This window comes from Notolepis coatsorum, assembly GCF_963971535.1.
Source record: "Notolepis coatsorum genome assembly, chromosome: 16".
Taxonomy (NCBI): Eukaryota; Metazoa; Chordata; class Actinopteri; order Aulopiformes; family Paralepididae; genus Notolepis; species Notolepis coatsorum.
Window position 1 is genome coordinate 50,452,011 of NC_140180.1, and position 17,994 is coordinate 50,470,004.

The following is a 17,994-nucleotide window of genomic DNA, read 5'->3' on the forward strand; positions in this document are numbered from 1 at the left end:
TGAGGGCTTTGGGGGCGCATTTGTGCCAGTTTATGGACCTCTATCATGACCAGGGAGCAGTGGCGTTGCGCAATATATCGGGGCCCCCCGCAGGTCAGACCATGAGGCCCCGCCCACTCCCCTAAATCAATAATAAAGTGAGAAAATTTAGCTTTTTTTTGCCGCGTGGGAGCAAATTCGAGACACATATTGCAAAAAGGTGTCCCACGGTCTCCTCTATGGCCGTGAATATTTTCACGCGGATCGGAATAACGGCGCGCCCGTGGGACACTTTTCCGTTTCGGCGAGTTTATTCTGCGCTTTCGGCTTTCCTTTTCTAAGCATTTTCGGGGCTACATGTGAATGAGTAAAAGTTGTGGGACGCCCAGATGTACCCACGGTAGAAAGCTCGTGTGGAGCCCATAATAGGCTCACTTAATACAGCGTTTTTAAAATCATGCAAAATTTTCAGGGTCGCAAGCAGACCTTTTCCCCTCGTTTTCGATGATGGAAGTGATTTAGGAAAAGCTTCGGCACGCCGAGAGGTACCCGTGGATTTAATCTCGCGAGGATCGGGGCAATATTCGGCCCGTGGGAGCACTCGCGAACCATGTACAAAAAAATAAGATAAGTGATATAATAATAATAATAACAACACTCTCGTTCACTAGAGGAGACCACTGCCCAACTCCGCGCCCTCACGCTCAGCTCTGCGGAGCGACACAAACAATGTAACCGTTTTGATGCATACATGTAACCTGTAGTAGCATACTGGTTATGGCGAATAAAACGTTCTATTCTTCTAACCTGTCTGTGGCTGGGGGCCTGGCTGGGCTGTGGACGGGGCGCGGCGGCCGGTGTGGGGAGCTTACTGCCGATGCATTCTTCAGTAACGTTAAGAGTCAGTATACCTAGGGCTGGGCGATATGACGATATTATATAAATATCGGGTACAGTTCATTAACGATACACTTTTTCAACGTATCGTGGATATCGTGATGTTTTGCCCAAGAGGATTGTGTCGCGTCAATCTGGTCCACACGTTACTCGTTCATATCTCAGCCCGTGCTGAGATATGCCCATTCTGCGGTCTGTTAATACAGTTTTCAATCAGACAGATGTATGGAAAGGCTTTTATTATAACATTCGTTGCAGTAAAATCATTATGCCTCGTTTAGTCATCCTGCGGAGCACTGGTCTCCTACTCGTCGGCCGCGGGGAGCTAATGTTAGTAGCTTTGTTGTTGTCAGCACTCGTCAAAATCAATGGAGGACATTCAGGAAGTCAAAAACGAATAGCGCTTGCCGATTGGTGCTAAGAACAGCAGGGCGGGTGCAAGCGGTGTGACGTAACTGGCAGACTCGACTGTCAATCAAAATTATTCTGTTTTCCGTCAGAATGAATGAATGAAAACTTTATTAACAGATTGCAGAATGGGTACAATACAGTACAGGAGGATGAAGACCAGAAAAAGACTTTCGGCTTTTTTACATAAGGGTCCTCCATTTTCAATTCATCAAAACATTTAGAGACATACAAATATACAGTAGTTTCATAAAAATGCTAAAATGCTATTGATTGATTGATTGATTTAAAACGTTATTAACATATTGCAGAATGGGTACAGTACAGCTCAATACATACAATTGTTAAGGGGATGCAGACCAGAGAAAGACTTTCGTCTTGTTTACATCAGGGTCCCCCATTTTCAATTCATCATATTTCATATCTAAATCATATAATATCTCATTGCTAAATATATGCAATATATAATCTAATAATCCAATAATCTAAATCTAATATATAATATAAAAATGCTAAATGCATGGGTATTTTATTTTGTCTTTAATGTTAGCTTGCAAACTCAAATACTGTCTTGGTAAGCCCAGGCATGCGTTGTTCATGGGACGGGGTAGCACGGTGTGCTACCTCACTGAGTATTAAAGATTTGAGCAGAAGCGCGTGCACACGCGCTCGCGAGAACGCGCTGCCCTCGACTCGGCTCGTTGTGTTTACCTGCCTCCCGGGCCCCGGCGCTACCTCGCATTATCATAACAATAGCCGCTATAGGCTGGTGTCTTCAACCAGTCTGGGACTCTTTGTGATGTAAATATGGAACGTCCCAAGTTGCCGCTGCCCACAGAGTGCACCGCCGTCCAAAGGTGAACGACGGCGAACGAAGGGCCAAATCAAAACAGCCGTCAATTCCGAATTGACAACTGTTTTGATTCAACCCCCCACCCACCACCACTCACCCCCGGACAACAACACACTCTGCAAACAGCAGCAACCCGGGACATTCCATATCTACATCACAAACTTCGGGACTGAGTAGATAATTAATTAATCTTCTCTTTATTTTTATTATTTATATTAAAACTGAATCAAACCATAAACAAGGTTGCCTGTTGGGATGTTAGATCCTAATGTGAAAAACTGATTTTATATGTCTGCACTTTATGTGCTCATTTTATGCCTGTCTTAATTCTGTTGTGAAGCACTTTGAGCTGCAGTTTCTGTATGAAAGGCTATACAAACAAAGTGTATTATTGTGCGCGAGGGAACATATGCGCATGCGCGCGGGGTCGCGCGTGCGTGTGCGCGCGCGCATGCGCGCGGCGTCATTATCCTGCGTGCCGGCTCAGTCCATAATAACAACGCAACACTGGGTAAGCCTCATAATGAATTGTTTGGGGTCAAAAAGAAAAACATTGTGATGTGTATCGTGTATCGCCGAAAGGTCAGAAAATATATTGTGATATCATATTTAGGCCATATCGCCCAGCCCTAAGTATACCTTTGCTGCCTGCTGGAACAATGATCTTTTTCGTAGCTTTGCAGTCTCCTGTTCGGCTTTCGCTCTCATCTTGTTTTTCTAAGCACCGCCGCTTGCTTGGATATTTGCAGCATTTTTACCGGCGCCTTCCCGCTGTGTTTTGAACGCTGCCAATGAACATTACACAGCCTAGCCCTATCGCAGGTGAGCAAATCATAGCAGGGAGGGGGGGCCCCGCCCTCTGCGCGAGATGCATCCAGCTGCAGGGGGGGGGGGGGGGGGGGGGGCGGGGGCCTTTGCTACGCCACGGGAGCTATAATACCAATGATTCTACCAAAGTTCAATATTGCTTTAAAAGACATTAACTGTCAAATGTTACCCCACCAGCACTCTAAAATGTTATCAGTTAATAAAAAGCAAAGACGATTCGCTAGCCCACATATTAGAAATAGCTGCTCAGCTAAATCATACAATGCATTATTGTGTATTTTGTCATCATTACTGACAGTGCTACTTGGTAATGGGCCGGTACTAGGGATGGAACAGTTAACGTAAAATATACAAACCGTTCAGTTCATCCCCCACGGTTCGGGGTGCCTAGAAACTGTTCACTTTGCTACTCAATACATCACTAATGGAGTGTGTGCTTTTGTTTGTAGATCTGGGCACCCTGGTGATTCGTTAAGGGCTCGAAATTGCCTGGGTTTTGGTCATATGCTCCCGAAATGCTCCCGCTGTTTGGCTGCTTCTATGTGCAGTGAAAACTACTCGAATGCTTTAGAACCTAGTCATTGATTTAGTTCAGGATAACCTAAGATTAGCCATGGAGCTAGTGCTAGCTAACGTGAGCTAACGTAGGGGTGGGCAATATGACGATTTTAAATAAATATCGGGTACAGTTCATTAACGATACACTTTTTAAACATATCGTGGACATCGTGATGATTTGCACAAAACCTCACGTCAGTTTCTAAGCCGCCGCGGCTGAGATGAGACTTACTTTAGCGCAGCACTTTCCACTTTCCTCTCTCCCTCACACAGACACACACACTCGCCCAATTTACGTCACGTACACGCACACACACCCAGAGACAGAGAGGCGGTAACTAACGTTAGCCGCTAACCCTGGAAACGCTCACAGGAGAGTGATCCACGACACCAGTTCCATTAGTAGGGAAAGGGGTGGGGGGGGGGGGGTTATATTGACGAGGCTTGACAACAGAGGTTTATATAATCATCATATTGGCGTGACTGTATCCATCAAAGGGTTAAATCAAGCATTTTTAAGTGCTTTAGAGGAAATGTAAAAATATCGCAATATATATCGTGTATCGTGATGGAGCAAATAAATATCGTGATATCATTTAGAGGCCATATCGCCCAGCCCTAACGTTAGCTAATCAAGCTCACAGAGAGAGATAAACAGCTGACAGCAGGTAGTACAGGTATAAAATACAATAAAACAAGGGGTGGGGGCTGTTGTGTAAACCTTGTACTCTTTAGTTCACATATAATAAGAGACGGAGGGTTGACTGTGTTTACTAGTAGGTACCGTGCAATATACAAACAGGTCCGTGTAGCAACACAAGCCCATAGCTTACAGGACAGGGGCCCGGGGAGGGAGCTCTGTGTGTGTGTGTGTGTGTGTGTGTGTGTGTGTATGTTAGGCTTGGGCGGTATCCTTTTTTTCACACCGGCAAACCTTTATGATATAATACCCCGGTGCACGGTATTTGACGGTATGACTTTCATTTTCATCAGCGGGGGGGGGGGACCCGTTGTTACCAAGTAAACAAATCATCGTCAGCTCTCAGAATGGTAGTCCCGCACCGGTAGAAGCCCGCACCGTTTTAGCGTTAGCATCTAGCCATGGCAGACTATTTGATTCCTTAAGGGCTAGAAATTGCCTGGGTTTTGGTGATATGCTCCCGAAATGCTCCCGTTGTTTGGCTACTTCTATGTGCAGTGAAAACTACTCGAATGCTTTATAACCTAGTCATTGATTTAGTTCAGGGTAATCTAAGATTAGCCGCAGAGCTAACGCTAGTTAACGTGAGCTAACGCTAGTTATTCAAGCTCAGTATCTCACAGAGAGAGATAAACAGCTGACAGCGGATAGTACAGGACGGTACAAATACAATAAAAAGGCGGGTAGGGGCTGTTGTGTAAACCTTGTACTCTTTAGTTCACATATAATAAGAGACGGATTATTTGCTTGCTCCACCAGTGCACCACAACAACACACACCAACTCTCGTCACAACGCTTTACGGTATTTTCACAGCACTGTCGCAACATTACCGTAAAACGTGAACACCGTTGTGACCCACTCGCTCCACTAGAGCGGTCTCGCCCTCTGCTGGCGCGTGTGTGCACTACACTCAAAACTCCCGTTTCACTGTTATAGAAACTGAAGCGCATCTGTGATTTTGACGGTGACGGACGGTATTGAAAATCAATACCGTCGGTATTTCTAAATACCCCGGTATACCTTAATACCGTCATACCGCCCAAGCCTAGTGTATGTGTGTGTGTGTGTGTGTGTGAGAGACAGAGAAGTCAGAGGAATAACGACCTGTTGAATGCAACTACGGTTCAATAGATTAGATTAGTTTAAGATATTGAACTACATCCAACAGGTCGTTATTCAATAGATTAAATTAGTTTAAGAATAAAAAAATAAATACATTTTAAGAGAATCTCAAATACATTATTTTATTTAAGTGTAGGCTATAGTTAATGTTTTATTTTTTACAGTTTTTGTATTTTTCTGACATGGGGGCTCAACAATAAATGACAATCAGAAATGTTAAGTTGCATGTTGTTATTCTAACCAGCTTAGTTCTGTTGCATTTCCAATTTATTTATTTAAATTATAAATTTATCGGGAATCGATAAAAAAATCGGAAATGGAATCGTATCGATAAAATCCTATCAATTCCCATCCCTAATAACAGTGTACATAAAGACCCAGTGCCTCATCCGTAGCTAACAGTGTATTGCACTACCACAGGACCTAGCATGTCCTACCATGCTTTGTAAATAACTCATGTACATATACCGATATGGCCTACTTTGTTTACTTGTTTTATTGCACAATGTCGTTCTATTGGATTCTTATTATATATTACTAACTGCAAGACCCCCCCCCGCATTTCATTGTATACTTGTATGCCGTGACAAATAAAACTCTTGACTTGACTAGGCCTATAGAGGGATTGACCTCCACAGCAAAGTTACCCAACTGTGACTGCTCGCTACATTAGACCAGGGTGAGATAAAAACATAAACATAAAAAATTTGTTGCAGACATCATGAGAGCCACCTAGAATTGACAAATAATGGTGGACTTTCATAAAGCTGCCATGACGTCATGCGGGTCATGCCAGCAGTCCACAATGCAACATGCACAGGGTTTTGTTTGTTTGTTCAAAGAGTTCTAAAGAGCAGCATGCTGTAATGTTCTAGCCATTACCCTCCTGTCTTTGTAACACCATACCATTGCTGATGTGAAGACTGCCATATCACCAGAATGCTGGTAGCTATCTAGCTAATGTTAGTACAAGTACAGAGTACAACGAAATGAGGTTGGCATCTAACAACAGTGTAAAGGAGCAGTGAAGTGCATTGTAGTATACAGAGGCATAACAGACTGTGATGCAGTTAGTGAGTATGCTTTCAATGGTGCATCGGTAGAAGTTCACCAGAATCTAAGGAGACAGATGGGCTTTTCTTTTCAGGAAGAAGAGATGCTGGTGAGCTTTCTTGACCAGGGTCAAGGTGTTGAGGGCCACGCACCTTGCTGCCAGGTGCTGGACCTCCTCCCTGTAGGCTAACGCACCATGTCGTCTGCAAACTTGATAATGGTAGCTAGATACAGTATTCAGTTAGACAACAAGTATTGTTTCTTATGCTCTCAGCTAGCATACTGAAGGCATTTGTTAACAAATACTATTGGAATTGGCAATGGTATTTTTTCATCATGTTGAACCTAAACAATGACCCCAAAACCATGATATGAACTGAACAGTGAGTTTTATGAATCGTTCAACCCCTAAATGATACTCAACAGTATGGAGCATGAGCAGACACCAGTGATTTTTGCCCACTTGCGTACTGGTACTTCTTACTGCTCTCTCTCATACACATATACACACAAATCCCACCAGTCACCATTCCCACCAGTAGGCTAAATTGGGCCCTAAATTGGGCTCAAAGCAAAAACTCATGTATCAGCACTTTATAATATATAGGTTTAGTATTCAATTGTGTTAACTGTCAACCATTCATTTAAAACTGTCCTAACACAAAATTAAATGTCATCATCCCAGAGTAGCATAGTGTATGTATAGGCCTAGGTAATGCCAAGCAAAGGTATCGAAGGACATGAAGTAATAGATAGAACTCTGTATAGAACAACTGCCTCTTTGAACTGCTGCGGTCAGGCAAGCGATACCGGAGTCTTAAGGCGAGCACAGAAAGACTCAGAAGAAGCTTCTATCCCCAGGCCATCAGGCTGCTAAACGAACAATAAACACTATGCAACAACCATCAAATGCACACAGCACACACACCCACACGCACACACTCACTCAAACAAACAACACACTGCAGCACCCACTCTCCACACTTTAGATCACACAAACACACTTTACACTTTATATTTATTGATAAAGGATTTGCACTACAACTCGTACACCTACTGTGAATTGTACCTAAATTGCACCTCGTCCCATTTCTGCCTTGCACTATATAGTATTGTATATTAGTACACTGCACAGTATTGTATATTGTATGGTAACTACGTCTATTCTGCATCGAACATTGTACATATGTCTAAACTGAACACTGTGACCTCATTTTTTTACTTCTAATTTTACTGTGTTATTTTATTTCATACTTATCTTGTCTTGCACAGTCTCTGGAGCGTAACAGTAAGAAGCATTTTGTATAAAAGTATTCTGTACTTCTGTATGACAACTATTAAAGAAACTTGAAACTTGAAACTTGTATCAGACAAGTTCAGGCCTCTGTGTCTGCAATGTAAAAGTGGTATTGGTGCATCCCTAAATTTGACATCTTCCAAACTATTTCTTCACGCCCTCTTGTTCAATTTAGTGTGAGCATACACATACCTGAATGGCATGCTTGACGACTCTGGTTCATCAGGTTCATCTGTATTGACCGATAGTTCCTCTTCCGAGGCTTGGATCTCAAGGTCCCAGGGGTCCTCTGTTTTGATGGCTGGTATGTCCTCTCTGGACGTTTGGGTCTCAACGCCCTTGTGGCCGTCTTGTTTGATGAACGGCTCTTGCTCTTCTGAGGCTTGGGCCTCTAAATCCCAGGGGTATTTTATTTTCATGTCCAGCTCTTTCTCTTTAGAAGCTTGGGTCTCAAGGTCCCAGCTTTCTTCCACTTTGATGTCCGGCTCTTCCTCTTTAGAAGCTTGAGTCTCAAGGTGCCAGCTTTCTTCCACTTTGATGTCCGGCTCTTCCTCTTTAGAAGCATTGGTTTCAAGGTCCCAAGGGTGTTCCACTTTGATGTGCAGCTCTTCCTGTTTAGAAGTGTGGGTCTCCAAGTCTGAGAGGTCTTCTGTTTCGACAGCCTGCACTTCATCTCTGGAGGCTTGGAGATCTAGGTCCCACTTCGTCACCATGGTCGGCTGTGGGCACTTGGCCCGGAGGCTTCGGAGCTTCCCCACAATAACCTTAAATTTCTCCTTATCAATGATGGATTGCGCCTCTGATGGCTACATCAAACAATAAATGAAAATGAAGATGATTATTTTCCTTTTACTCTGACCAAGTTGTTAGTGACCACTTCTGAAGGAATATTACAACTTACACTCAGTTTATGGTGCTCTGAAGTGATGTGGTGTTGAGGCTGGCTCGTTTTCTTGTGGCATATGGGGCATGTTATACATGTTAAATCCACCATTCTGCTTGCCCACTGAAGGATGATACCCATCTCCTCTGTATTTACAACCGTATGGAAGAATTTAAGGTGTTGGCTGAGGTCAGGATAATCGTAAAAACAAAGTGGACAGCAAGCCATGCCTTTAAGTCTGTAAGAGAAAAACAAACAAAACAAAAAGGTTAGTTCAATACTTGAATGGTCACTTCTACATGTTTGCACTTCCCATATAGCCTGATTTAAAATAACTGTTCATTGTTTCACTTGTAAACTGATATAATTAGAGGCCTTTCACATAATGTTTGGAATGCCTTTTTCCTCCATGTTGGAAGACAATGGTTGCTACAAAACAAAACAAAACAAAGCAAAACACAAAAGAAATATACATATAGATTTTGTCATTGACGCTTTTATCCAAAGTTCTGTACGACAAGTAATCAGATCAATCAATATAGCAACATACATTTTATTAATTGGTGTTTTAATACTGGATCTTGTAAACATGCAGGTTTGTCTTGCTGGTTCCTTGTTCGCTCACTTATATCACAGCAGAGTAAATGATCATAAGACTGAAATTAACTTTAGATCCCCTGGGCGATGGTAAGTTGTACAATTTTATTTTACTTACTCTGAATAGTTTTATATGACCTAAACATAAAGTCTGGGCCACTTATTTGTCAAACACTTACTCTGAAGTTGTTGAAATGGTCCAACTTCTTAAAAGAAAATTATAATAAAAAATAAAATTCTGGGGGCTGACATCTCAATTAGAATGTAAAATGTGTTCTTTTCACTCCAAGTCGAATTCAATTCATCATGCACCCAGTATCAGAAAGACTGTTGAAATCAGGGGCGGATTTAGGATTGTAGGAGATCCGGGGCTTAGCCCAGATAGGTGCCTGTATTTTTTATTTTTTTTGGCAGGCAATGGGTGTTTTTTTTTTTTTTTTTTAATTAACCTGTACGTGCAATTTCCTGCAATATAGAGCCTTCAATCTTGACCAATAAAGCTGCTCTTTTCACTATAAAACTCAGTTAACCATAACGTAGTTATGGTTAGATTTATATATTGGGGGGGGGGATATATCATATTTTTCATATGATCAAAAAGTGGTGGAGCAAGAGCATACCTTTGCTCCCCCAAGTTCAATAGTGGGAGAGCAGAGATGCTCCGAATGCTCTTATGGCCAGGCGTCTATGATTCACTGATACAAAGTAAAATAGTGCAGTTTTTTTAAATAGATTCGGGGCTTTTCAGAAAACATTCAGGGCTTGAGCCCCAGTAGCCACCCCCTAGCCCCGCCCCTGGTTGAAATTGGACCATTTTAGAAGTTGTACCATTTCCCGAAGAGCTGGGAGATGGTAGTTAATTTGCCTGGCTATGATATGAAGTAAATAAAGCATAGCCATTAGCCGTACATATACAACCAGGAACCAGCTGTTTTACCTACTCTGCACAGAATTAGGCGTTTTCTTTCAAAAGTGGTTACCAATGGTTACAGGCAGCCAGCCATGTTGGAAGAGACAACTCTACAAACATTCCATGCAAGGTCTCTATTGTGTATGGTGAATACATCAATCCTGATCATGTTAATAGGGATGTGTCAGTAGTACAGATACTGGGATGGACTTATATGAGGCTAAAACAGGGCCCCTGTATCAGAGAATCTCCCCACTACTAAAATTGTCTCGATTAGGGGCTAGGTTAAGTGGCTGTTGGAGAGCCATTCGACCTGGCATACCGTGCGGCAAAGGGAACCGCTCCCGCCTACCTCCGGTCAATGGTCTCTAACTACACACCCTCAAGACCCCTACGCTCTGCATCTTCTTGCCGTCTCAGACCCACTCCTATCCGAGCTCCGGGAGGGTCATCAAGGAGAAGCCGCCTATTCTCAGTCCTTGCCCCACAATGGTGGAACGAACTGCCCACCACAGTTAGGACAGCCGAAACCCGTCCAATCTTTCGCCGTCGACTAAAGACGCACTTCTTCAACCATTATCTGAAATGAAAAGAAAATAATTAAAAATCTAACCCTAACTAACCTTATTGTCATGCACTTGTCCTAATATACTAACCTACACTGTAGCACTCAACCCTTTGATGAACATTGTTACTCAGCTGATAGATTTGTGCCCTTCCTGATGACTTGTCGTACAGAACTTGTAAGTCGCTTTGGATAAAAGAGTCAGCTTCTCAGCTAAATGACTAAATGTAAATACCAGAGTTTAGTCAGGTTGGAGTATGGACGCCATGTTGTGGCCGCCTTATGGAATATCTAATTATGCTGTAGGGCTGGGCGATATGGCCTCTAAATTATATCACAATATGTTTTGGCTATGTCACGATACACGATATACATCAGGATATTTTGACATTTCCTCTAAAGCACTTAAAAATGCTTGATTTAACCCTTAGATGCATAATCACGCCAACATGACGATTATAATAGCCCCTGCAACATATGTCTGCATTAAACCATAAAGATGCTTTAATTAAAAAAGAAATCTTTAAAAATAAAAAATAGAAATTTTAAATCTAAAATAGTAGTCTACTGACACACTAATACAGCAATTGTTTTATTAACATCTAAGACAATTTATATAAAAACCTTTGGGTGCCTAAGACTTTTGCACGGTACTGTGTTTTCTATCCACTTTAGCCAAAAATACACACACTACTGTGAGAAAATAAGAATATTTTTTATTATCAGCAAACATCCTACTGGTAAACAAAACACTGTAAATGTGTGTGTGTGCATCATCATCATATATATATTTTACTTTTTAATTGCATGAACATTATGAAGTATTCTCTTATGCCGCTTTTCCATGGTACCTACTCGACTCGGTAGTACCCCCCATAGATAATATATTATATATATATAAAGACGGTACCCCCCCCCCCCCCCACACACACACGTCAGTGTAGCTGGGGCGCCGTGACGTAGGGCTGGGCGATATAACGATAACAATAAATATCACGATATATTTTAATAATCGATATCAGAAAAAAAATCGATTTCTTTTGTGTGACCTGCAACAGGGCAGTTTTAAAAGCAGAGACAGTGGACAGACTTGTCTTTCTTGCCTGCAACTTAAAGTAATGGCTTTGCTTGTCCAAATGACAATACTGACCAAATTGAGATTTCTTTTTCTCTTGTCCATTTATTTTGTTTGCTTTCTAATTTACTATGTGTGCTAGCAGAGCTAGACTCCAGTCACGAGTCACGGTGCACATGTGCGGTGGTTTGTCCACCAAAAAAGCGCCAAAAGATAGAAAAGAAACTAGCAGAGCCAGAACTGTTCAACTCCCCTGGAGCCACAGCCAGCAGAGAAGCCGGTTTACTTTCGCTTTTAAACCAGCTGCAGCCTGTGAGGGGATGTAACACTAAAGATGGCGGCAACGACAAAGAATTGCTGCAAAATAAACATACATCTGTTGTTTAAAATAAAAATATATATATTTTTTTTTACTTATAACAATTTCGATAATTATAATTATCGATATCGAGTGATATAACATTATCATATCGTTATCGCGATATGATTTTTTGCCATATCGCCCAGCCCTACGGCGTGACGTCATCTTCAACGTGACACACACGGACAATAGAGGATTTCGACGCTAGCCATGAATCCAGTGCCTTATTAGCTCATTTGCGCTAGCCGCAAATTCGCTAACGGTTAGAATGCATGTCTACTATTTTTTGGAACCAGTTCATCCGCCCCTTGGCGCCTCCATATTCCATTGCTGTTTCTGAACCTGTGGCACCGCCTCTCTCTATCTCTGGGTATGTGTGTGTGCGTGCGTGTATGTGCGTGTAGTGTACGTAACGTAAGTTGGGCGAATGGGTGTGAATTTTTATTCTGTGAGGGAGAGACGAGAGAGTAAAGCGCTATAAGTCTCATCTCAGCCGCGGCGGCTTAGAAACTGACGTGAGGGTTTGTGAGAAACAACACAATGTCCACGATACTAATAGTAATTTTATTTTTTTTGTATCCACTTTTTCTCCCATTTTTCTATAATTTTCTCCCATCCCAATTTCGTATCATTCAATTCAACCCTCCCCTGTCACGAACGCTGTTTCTTGCCTCCCACAAGCCGGCTGCAATGTGGACTAAGTCATACATAGCACAAGTCCCCTCCGGTACTTGAGGTAACAGCAGTCGCATCTTTTCACCTGCGCAGCTCGATCTCTCAGTGGCGAGGAGTAACGCGTGGGTGGCTCACGCTGCCCCCGACACTTCCTGATTCTACTGCGCAGGCGCACCAACCGACCTGTAGGAGTCGCTGTCCACAACGCCCGATCCCCACCCATCAGTTTCCCACCCCCTAATACGGCCAATGTGTATTAGTATGAACGACCAGCTAAACTGAAAGCAATGTGGAGCGCTGGGATCGAACAGGCGATCCCAGCGTCTCCGCATTCGTGGCGAGCGCCTTGCCCACTACGCCACGTAGCCGCCCCTACTAATAGTAATTATTAGGGCTGCAACGTTTAGTCGACATAATCGACGACGTCGATCATAAAAACTCGTCGACGCCGAATTTGTGCGTCGATGCGTCGTATTAAAAAAGAAAATAATACGAGGAAGGCTGCGACAGCTTCCAGCACACCTGCAAGGCTATAGCTTCCCACCGTCAGTCATGCCTAATACTGCGCCTCTACAAGATGACAGCGAAGGTGCCAGCGCACAGCAGCTGCGGTCACTCAGCCTGCAGACCGAGTTTGCAACTACAGATGACCAGCATATCAGCCTCCACTAGGCATCCCTGCTCAGCAAGTGTATCAAGCGCTGCCGCACCAACTGAGCCACCATCCACAACCAGTGTATCAGCCTCAGCCTGCTCCATCGACTCAGCCAGCCTATCAGCTGGTGCATCCAACCCCTGGTCCAGCACACTATTATTCTGTACCAGTTCCACTGGTCCAGTATGTCCGTCAGCCCCAGTATACATCACTACAGGATTCAAACGCTCTCCAGCCTCCCAGGCAGCCAGTCCCTATACCTAAACTGCCTAACCTGGTCCATGACAGCGAGAGAGAATTCACTGACCTTAAGATGGCGCTGGACCACCTACTCGATGCCCACACTGAACTTTCTGAGCACTACAAGTACAGTGTACTTATGGAGCAGCTGGTTCTAGATGAGGCTAAGCTAATAGCCCAGTCCTGCAGGCATTATGCGCAACCCTACACTGCCGCCATGCAGGCCTTGCAGCGGCAATATGGACAGCTGCATCAACTTGCACAAAGCGAGATTGCAGCAATACCGAACACTCCTGATCTCAGAGCAGGAGATACCAAAGCATTCCAGAGCGTCACCCTTAGCATCGACTTGCTAGTGGGAATGCTGACGTCATTGGAAGGACCTAACGGGAGGGAAGTCATGTCGACCGGCCATGTGGATCGGCTCCTGTGTAAGCTCCCTAAGCAATTAAGGGACGGCTTTGTGGAGCATCTACTGGTTCGAGGTCGCCTCAACACGACTAGCCTAAACCCGTACAACCTTCGAGACCTCGCCGACTGGCTCAGGGTAAAGGCCGAAGCTCAACGACTGTCCGAGAGAATGGCACAGCGCCATCGGATGGAAGGGACACAGTTCCCTAACAGAGACAAGCAAGTTCCCCCACCCAGACCTTGCAACCAGCCTGTCTCAGTTTATCATGGCTCCGCCAAGCCTAAACAAGACTGCCCAGATGGTCTCATGTCTCATGCTACTTCATGCTACTTTACATCTCTCAAGCCTGCACCGGAGGACCTCGATCAACACGTTGAACGTCTCCGGCAGCTTGATGTGCTTCCAGCCAGAAGTGGAAAGCTAGCATTAAGGTCCCGTCTGGACCATGAGGTGGTGGACATCCTGGAAGCATGCATCGAGAGGGTGAAGGTTGGTGACACACTCCGGTACGCCACGCCTCTGCTCCACATAAAGGATGCGCCACCACTGAAAGCCGTTGCCGAAGCAGTTAGGCCAATGCCCCGTAGCACAGAGCAAAGACTGGTAGAAGATCCAGCTAAGGCTCAAATCTCTGGAGCAGAGATCAAGCGGCTCGATGGAGGACGTGTTACCAAGCTGGGTGAAGAAGAGGTGAATAAGTCTGACGAGTCATGGTTCACCCATCACAGGGCGGCGGCCGACTGCTCTTTACCTCAACCTAACCTGCATGACACCGAAGTCTTCCTGCTGAAGACCAACCAGGCGGACTGCTTCCCAGAGGAATTTAAATGTCTCAGAGCTGGAAACCCAGTACTGCCCAGTAGTAAGCTCAGTACGCTCAAGTCAAGTCAAGTCAAGAGTTTTATTTGTCACGGCATACAAGTATACAATGAAATGCGGGTGGTCTTGCCCGCAACGATGTGCAATACAGTGGTACAACATATAATAGAATCCAATAAAAACAACATTGTGCAATAACAGGTAACAGGTAACATGGTGTGACATCTCGGTATCTGTACATAGTTATTTACAGAGCATATAAGACATGCTAGGTAGCTTTGGTAGTGCAATACACTGTTACTGTTGCTATACTAATTTAAAGTGGCCTTTCCTTTTGGCAATAAGTGTGGGTGAGTGCGGCATGAGTGTGTGCCTGCTCATGTTAAAGTGTTAAAGTGGCTGCTAGTGCACAGCGTGCGTGTCGTGTGTGTGCTCATGTGTGCTTGTGTGTGGATAGTTCAGTGTTCTGTGGCACTCAATGTTCATTGTTCAAGGCTCTGATGGCCTGGGGGAAGAAGCTGAGCCTAAGCCTCTCTGTCCTAGTAGCTGGGGTTCGCAGGCTCAGCAGCTGGAACAGGCTGTTATTGGGGTGGTGGGGGTCTTTCATTATTCTGCAGGCTCTGGATTTGCACCTCTTGTCATATAGAACCTGCAGGGGAGGTAGTGCAATACCCGTGGTACGCTCGGCTGAGCGCACCACTCTCTGTAGGGCCTTCTTGTCCTGTGCCGTGCTGTTTCCATACCAGGCAGTGATGTTTCCGGTCAAGATGCTCTCTACAGCTCCTGAGTAGAAGGACTGGAGTATCTTCCCCGATACTCTGAACTTCCTTAACTGTCTCAGGTGGTAGAGGCGCTGCTTTGCCTTCTTTACTACTGTGTCTATGTGTGTTGACCATGTCAGATCCTCTGAGATGTGGACCCCCAGGTACTTAAAGCTGCTCACCCTGTCTACGGTAGCCCCGTTAATCCTCAGTGGTGTGTGTGTCTCCTGCTGTCCTCTCCTATAATCCACGATCAGCTCCTTGGTTTTACCAATGTTCAGGAGCAGGCTGTTGTCCTGGCACCAGCGTTCCAGTACCTCAACCTCCTCCCGGTAGGCCTTCTCGTCGTTGTCCGAGATCAGCCCCACCACCACCGTGTCGTCTGCGAACTTCACTATGGAGTTGGAGCTGAACTTGGCTACACAATCGTGTGTGTAGAGTGAGTACAGCAGGGGGCTCAGAACACAGCCCTGGGGGGACCCGATGCTCAGGGTGATGGTGTTGGAGGTCTGACCCCCCACCCTGACCGCCTGGGGTCTTTCGCTCAGAAAGTCCAGTACCCAGGCGCTCAGGGCGGAGCTCTCACCAGAGATGGATCGTACAATGAGTCTTCTCCAAATTGGTGGACGCTCTCGTCACCTGGACACCTCCTGTTCTGCTGACACATCCACCCCATAGTTCTCGATCCTGGCCATGCAGTGACGAAACTCATCGAGGATGTAGATGCCCGCCTACTCCACCCAGGGCCTGATAGGGTGTTCGCAGAGATCAGGCACCAGTACTGGTTCCTGTGGGGAAGACGGGCCATCAAGCATCATCAGAGGACCTGCACAGGATGTAGGAAGTGGAGGTGGGAGCCGGTGATTCCAATGATGGCAGACTTACCTCCTGCCCGGTCGCGGCCCCTTAAGCCGCCATTATGTGTCGTCGGACATCGCGGATCCGGACCCTGTGACAAAAAACAGGTTACTGATGGGGCGGCGGGACGCCTCCCTGCCACAAGTGTCCTACGCTCCGGACCCGACTGTCGCAGACAATGACAATCCAGAGACCTCCGTAGCCACTTAGGGAATTTGACTGTTTACATAATAGCTATGCTATTCTGGGGGCGGCTGTTGTAAATTCCCCACTATTTGTTATGCTGTGTATTGTTATTTCCATTCAGGCACTTCTTTGATGGCCCAGGGGTCCTATTATTTATAGTCGAGCATCTCTCTGACCAGCCCAGGGGTCCTAATGGGTTTAAATACAGCGGACATCTTGCCGCCCATGTGTTCCATTGCTGTCTGCTTTCCCAGTGAGAGAGTGCGTTCATGAAATAAGTACGAATACCACTCGCTCACTCACTCACTCAATCACTCAATTAGGGGTGCACCGATGTATCGGTCGGGTATCGGCCTTGTTGACTGCAATCGGCCTATCGGCCGATAAGCTGGAATGTGCCGATGGCAGTAGCCGATAAATTCAGTTGCGTCCTGCCAACGGCGCAGCCCCCAGTGCCCCACACACACACAAGCTACTAGTGTTGTCACGATACTGGAATTTCGACTTCGATACGATACCTTGAAAAGTATCGATACTTTCGATACTTTCAATACCAAAAAAAAAATTATAATAAATTTTTTTTTATTATATTTTTTATTTTTATTTTTTTTTAACAAATTTTGCTTTTGTTGCTGGTTGATTCTCCTCAGCTTCTCTCTGGTACTATACGAGAAGATAAATACACTTTTAAAACCCTTTGTTTATCTTTAGATCAGAGAGAGAGAGAAAGAGAGAGTGGCTGCTGGAGATTTTAGGTCTACTGAGCGCACCTTTCTAGTTATGACCCGAGAGAGAGAGAGAGAGAGAGAGAGAGAGAGAGAGAGATTTCTCCGGAGCTATGCTCGGAGCATTTACGTTACATTTTCAACAACATTGCTGCTAATTGGACACTTCATGGAGGCGGGGTAATGTTGTGTCGAGTTCATGCGTGTACTGGTGTAGGATGGGCTCCGGCTCCGCTCGACCGAACGTTGGAAACGGGGTAGTTGTGTCGAGTTCATGCGTGTACTGGTGTAGTGGGCTCGGCTTGACGTTACTCCGTTTCCATGAAGTAATAGGTGGCCAGCTAGCTAGCATTAAGCTAACGGAGGAACGACAGCTAACGTTAGCTAATAATAGCGTTGTTTACAAACTGAAGACAGGGCTGCGCTGCCCGGCTGTGAGGGGGAGGAGGCTGCAGCAGCTTGTGTCTGTTGCTCTGAGCGAGGAGGAGGAGGAGGCGGAAGGGCAAGGCTCTGGCAGCGCGTCTGTCTGTCAACAACTTGCGGGAGCAAGCCAGCTGGTACCGATACTGCAGAAA

General features: G+C 45.0%; 1 protein-coding gene across 2 annotated transcripts in view; it reads right to left on the reverse strand.

Moving 5' to 3' along the window:
- Window positions 1-17,994, reverse strand: part of LOC311242778 (uncharacterized protein) — a 50,880-nt gene that overhangs the window by 25,739 nt on the left and 7,147 nt on the right. For both annotated transcript variants that reach the window (XM_084331810.1, XM_084331811.1), the window contains exons 2-4: window positions 10,468-10,667; window positions 8,599-8,818; window positions 7,890-8,503 (exon numbers count right to left, since the gene is read on the reverse strand). In XM_084331810.1, coding sequence (XP_084187936.1) covers window positions 7,890-8,503; window positions 8,599-8,808 — 824 coding nt within the window. In that variant the 5' untranslated portion in view covers window positions 8,809-8,818; window positions 10,468-10,667. The remainder of the gene's footprint in view (window positions 1-7,889; window positions 8,504-8,598; window positions 8,819-10,467; window positions 10,668-17,994) is intronic.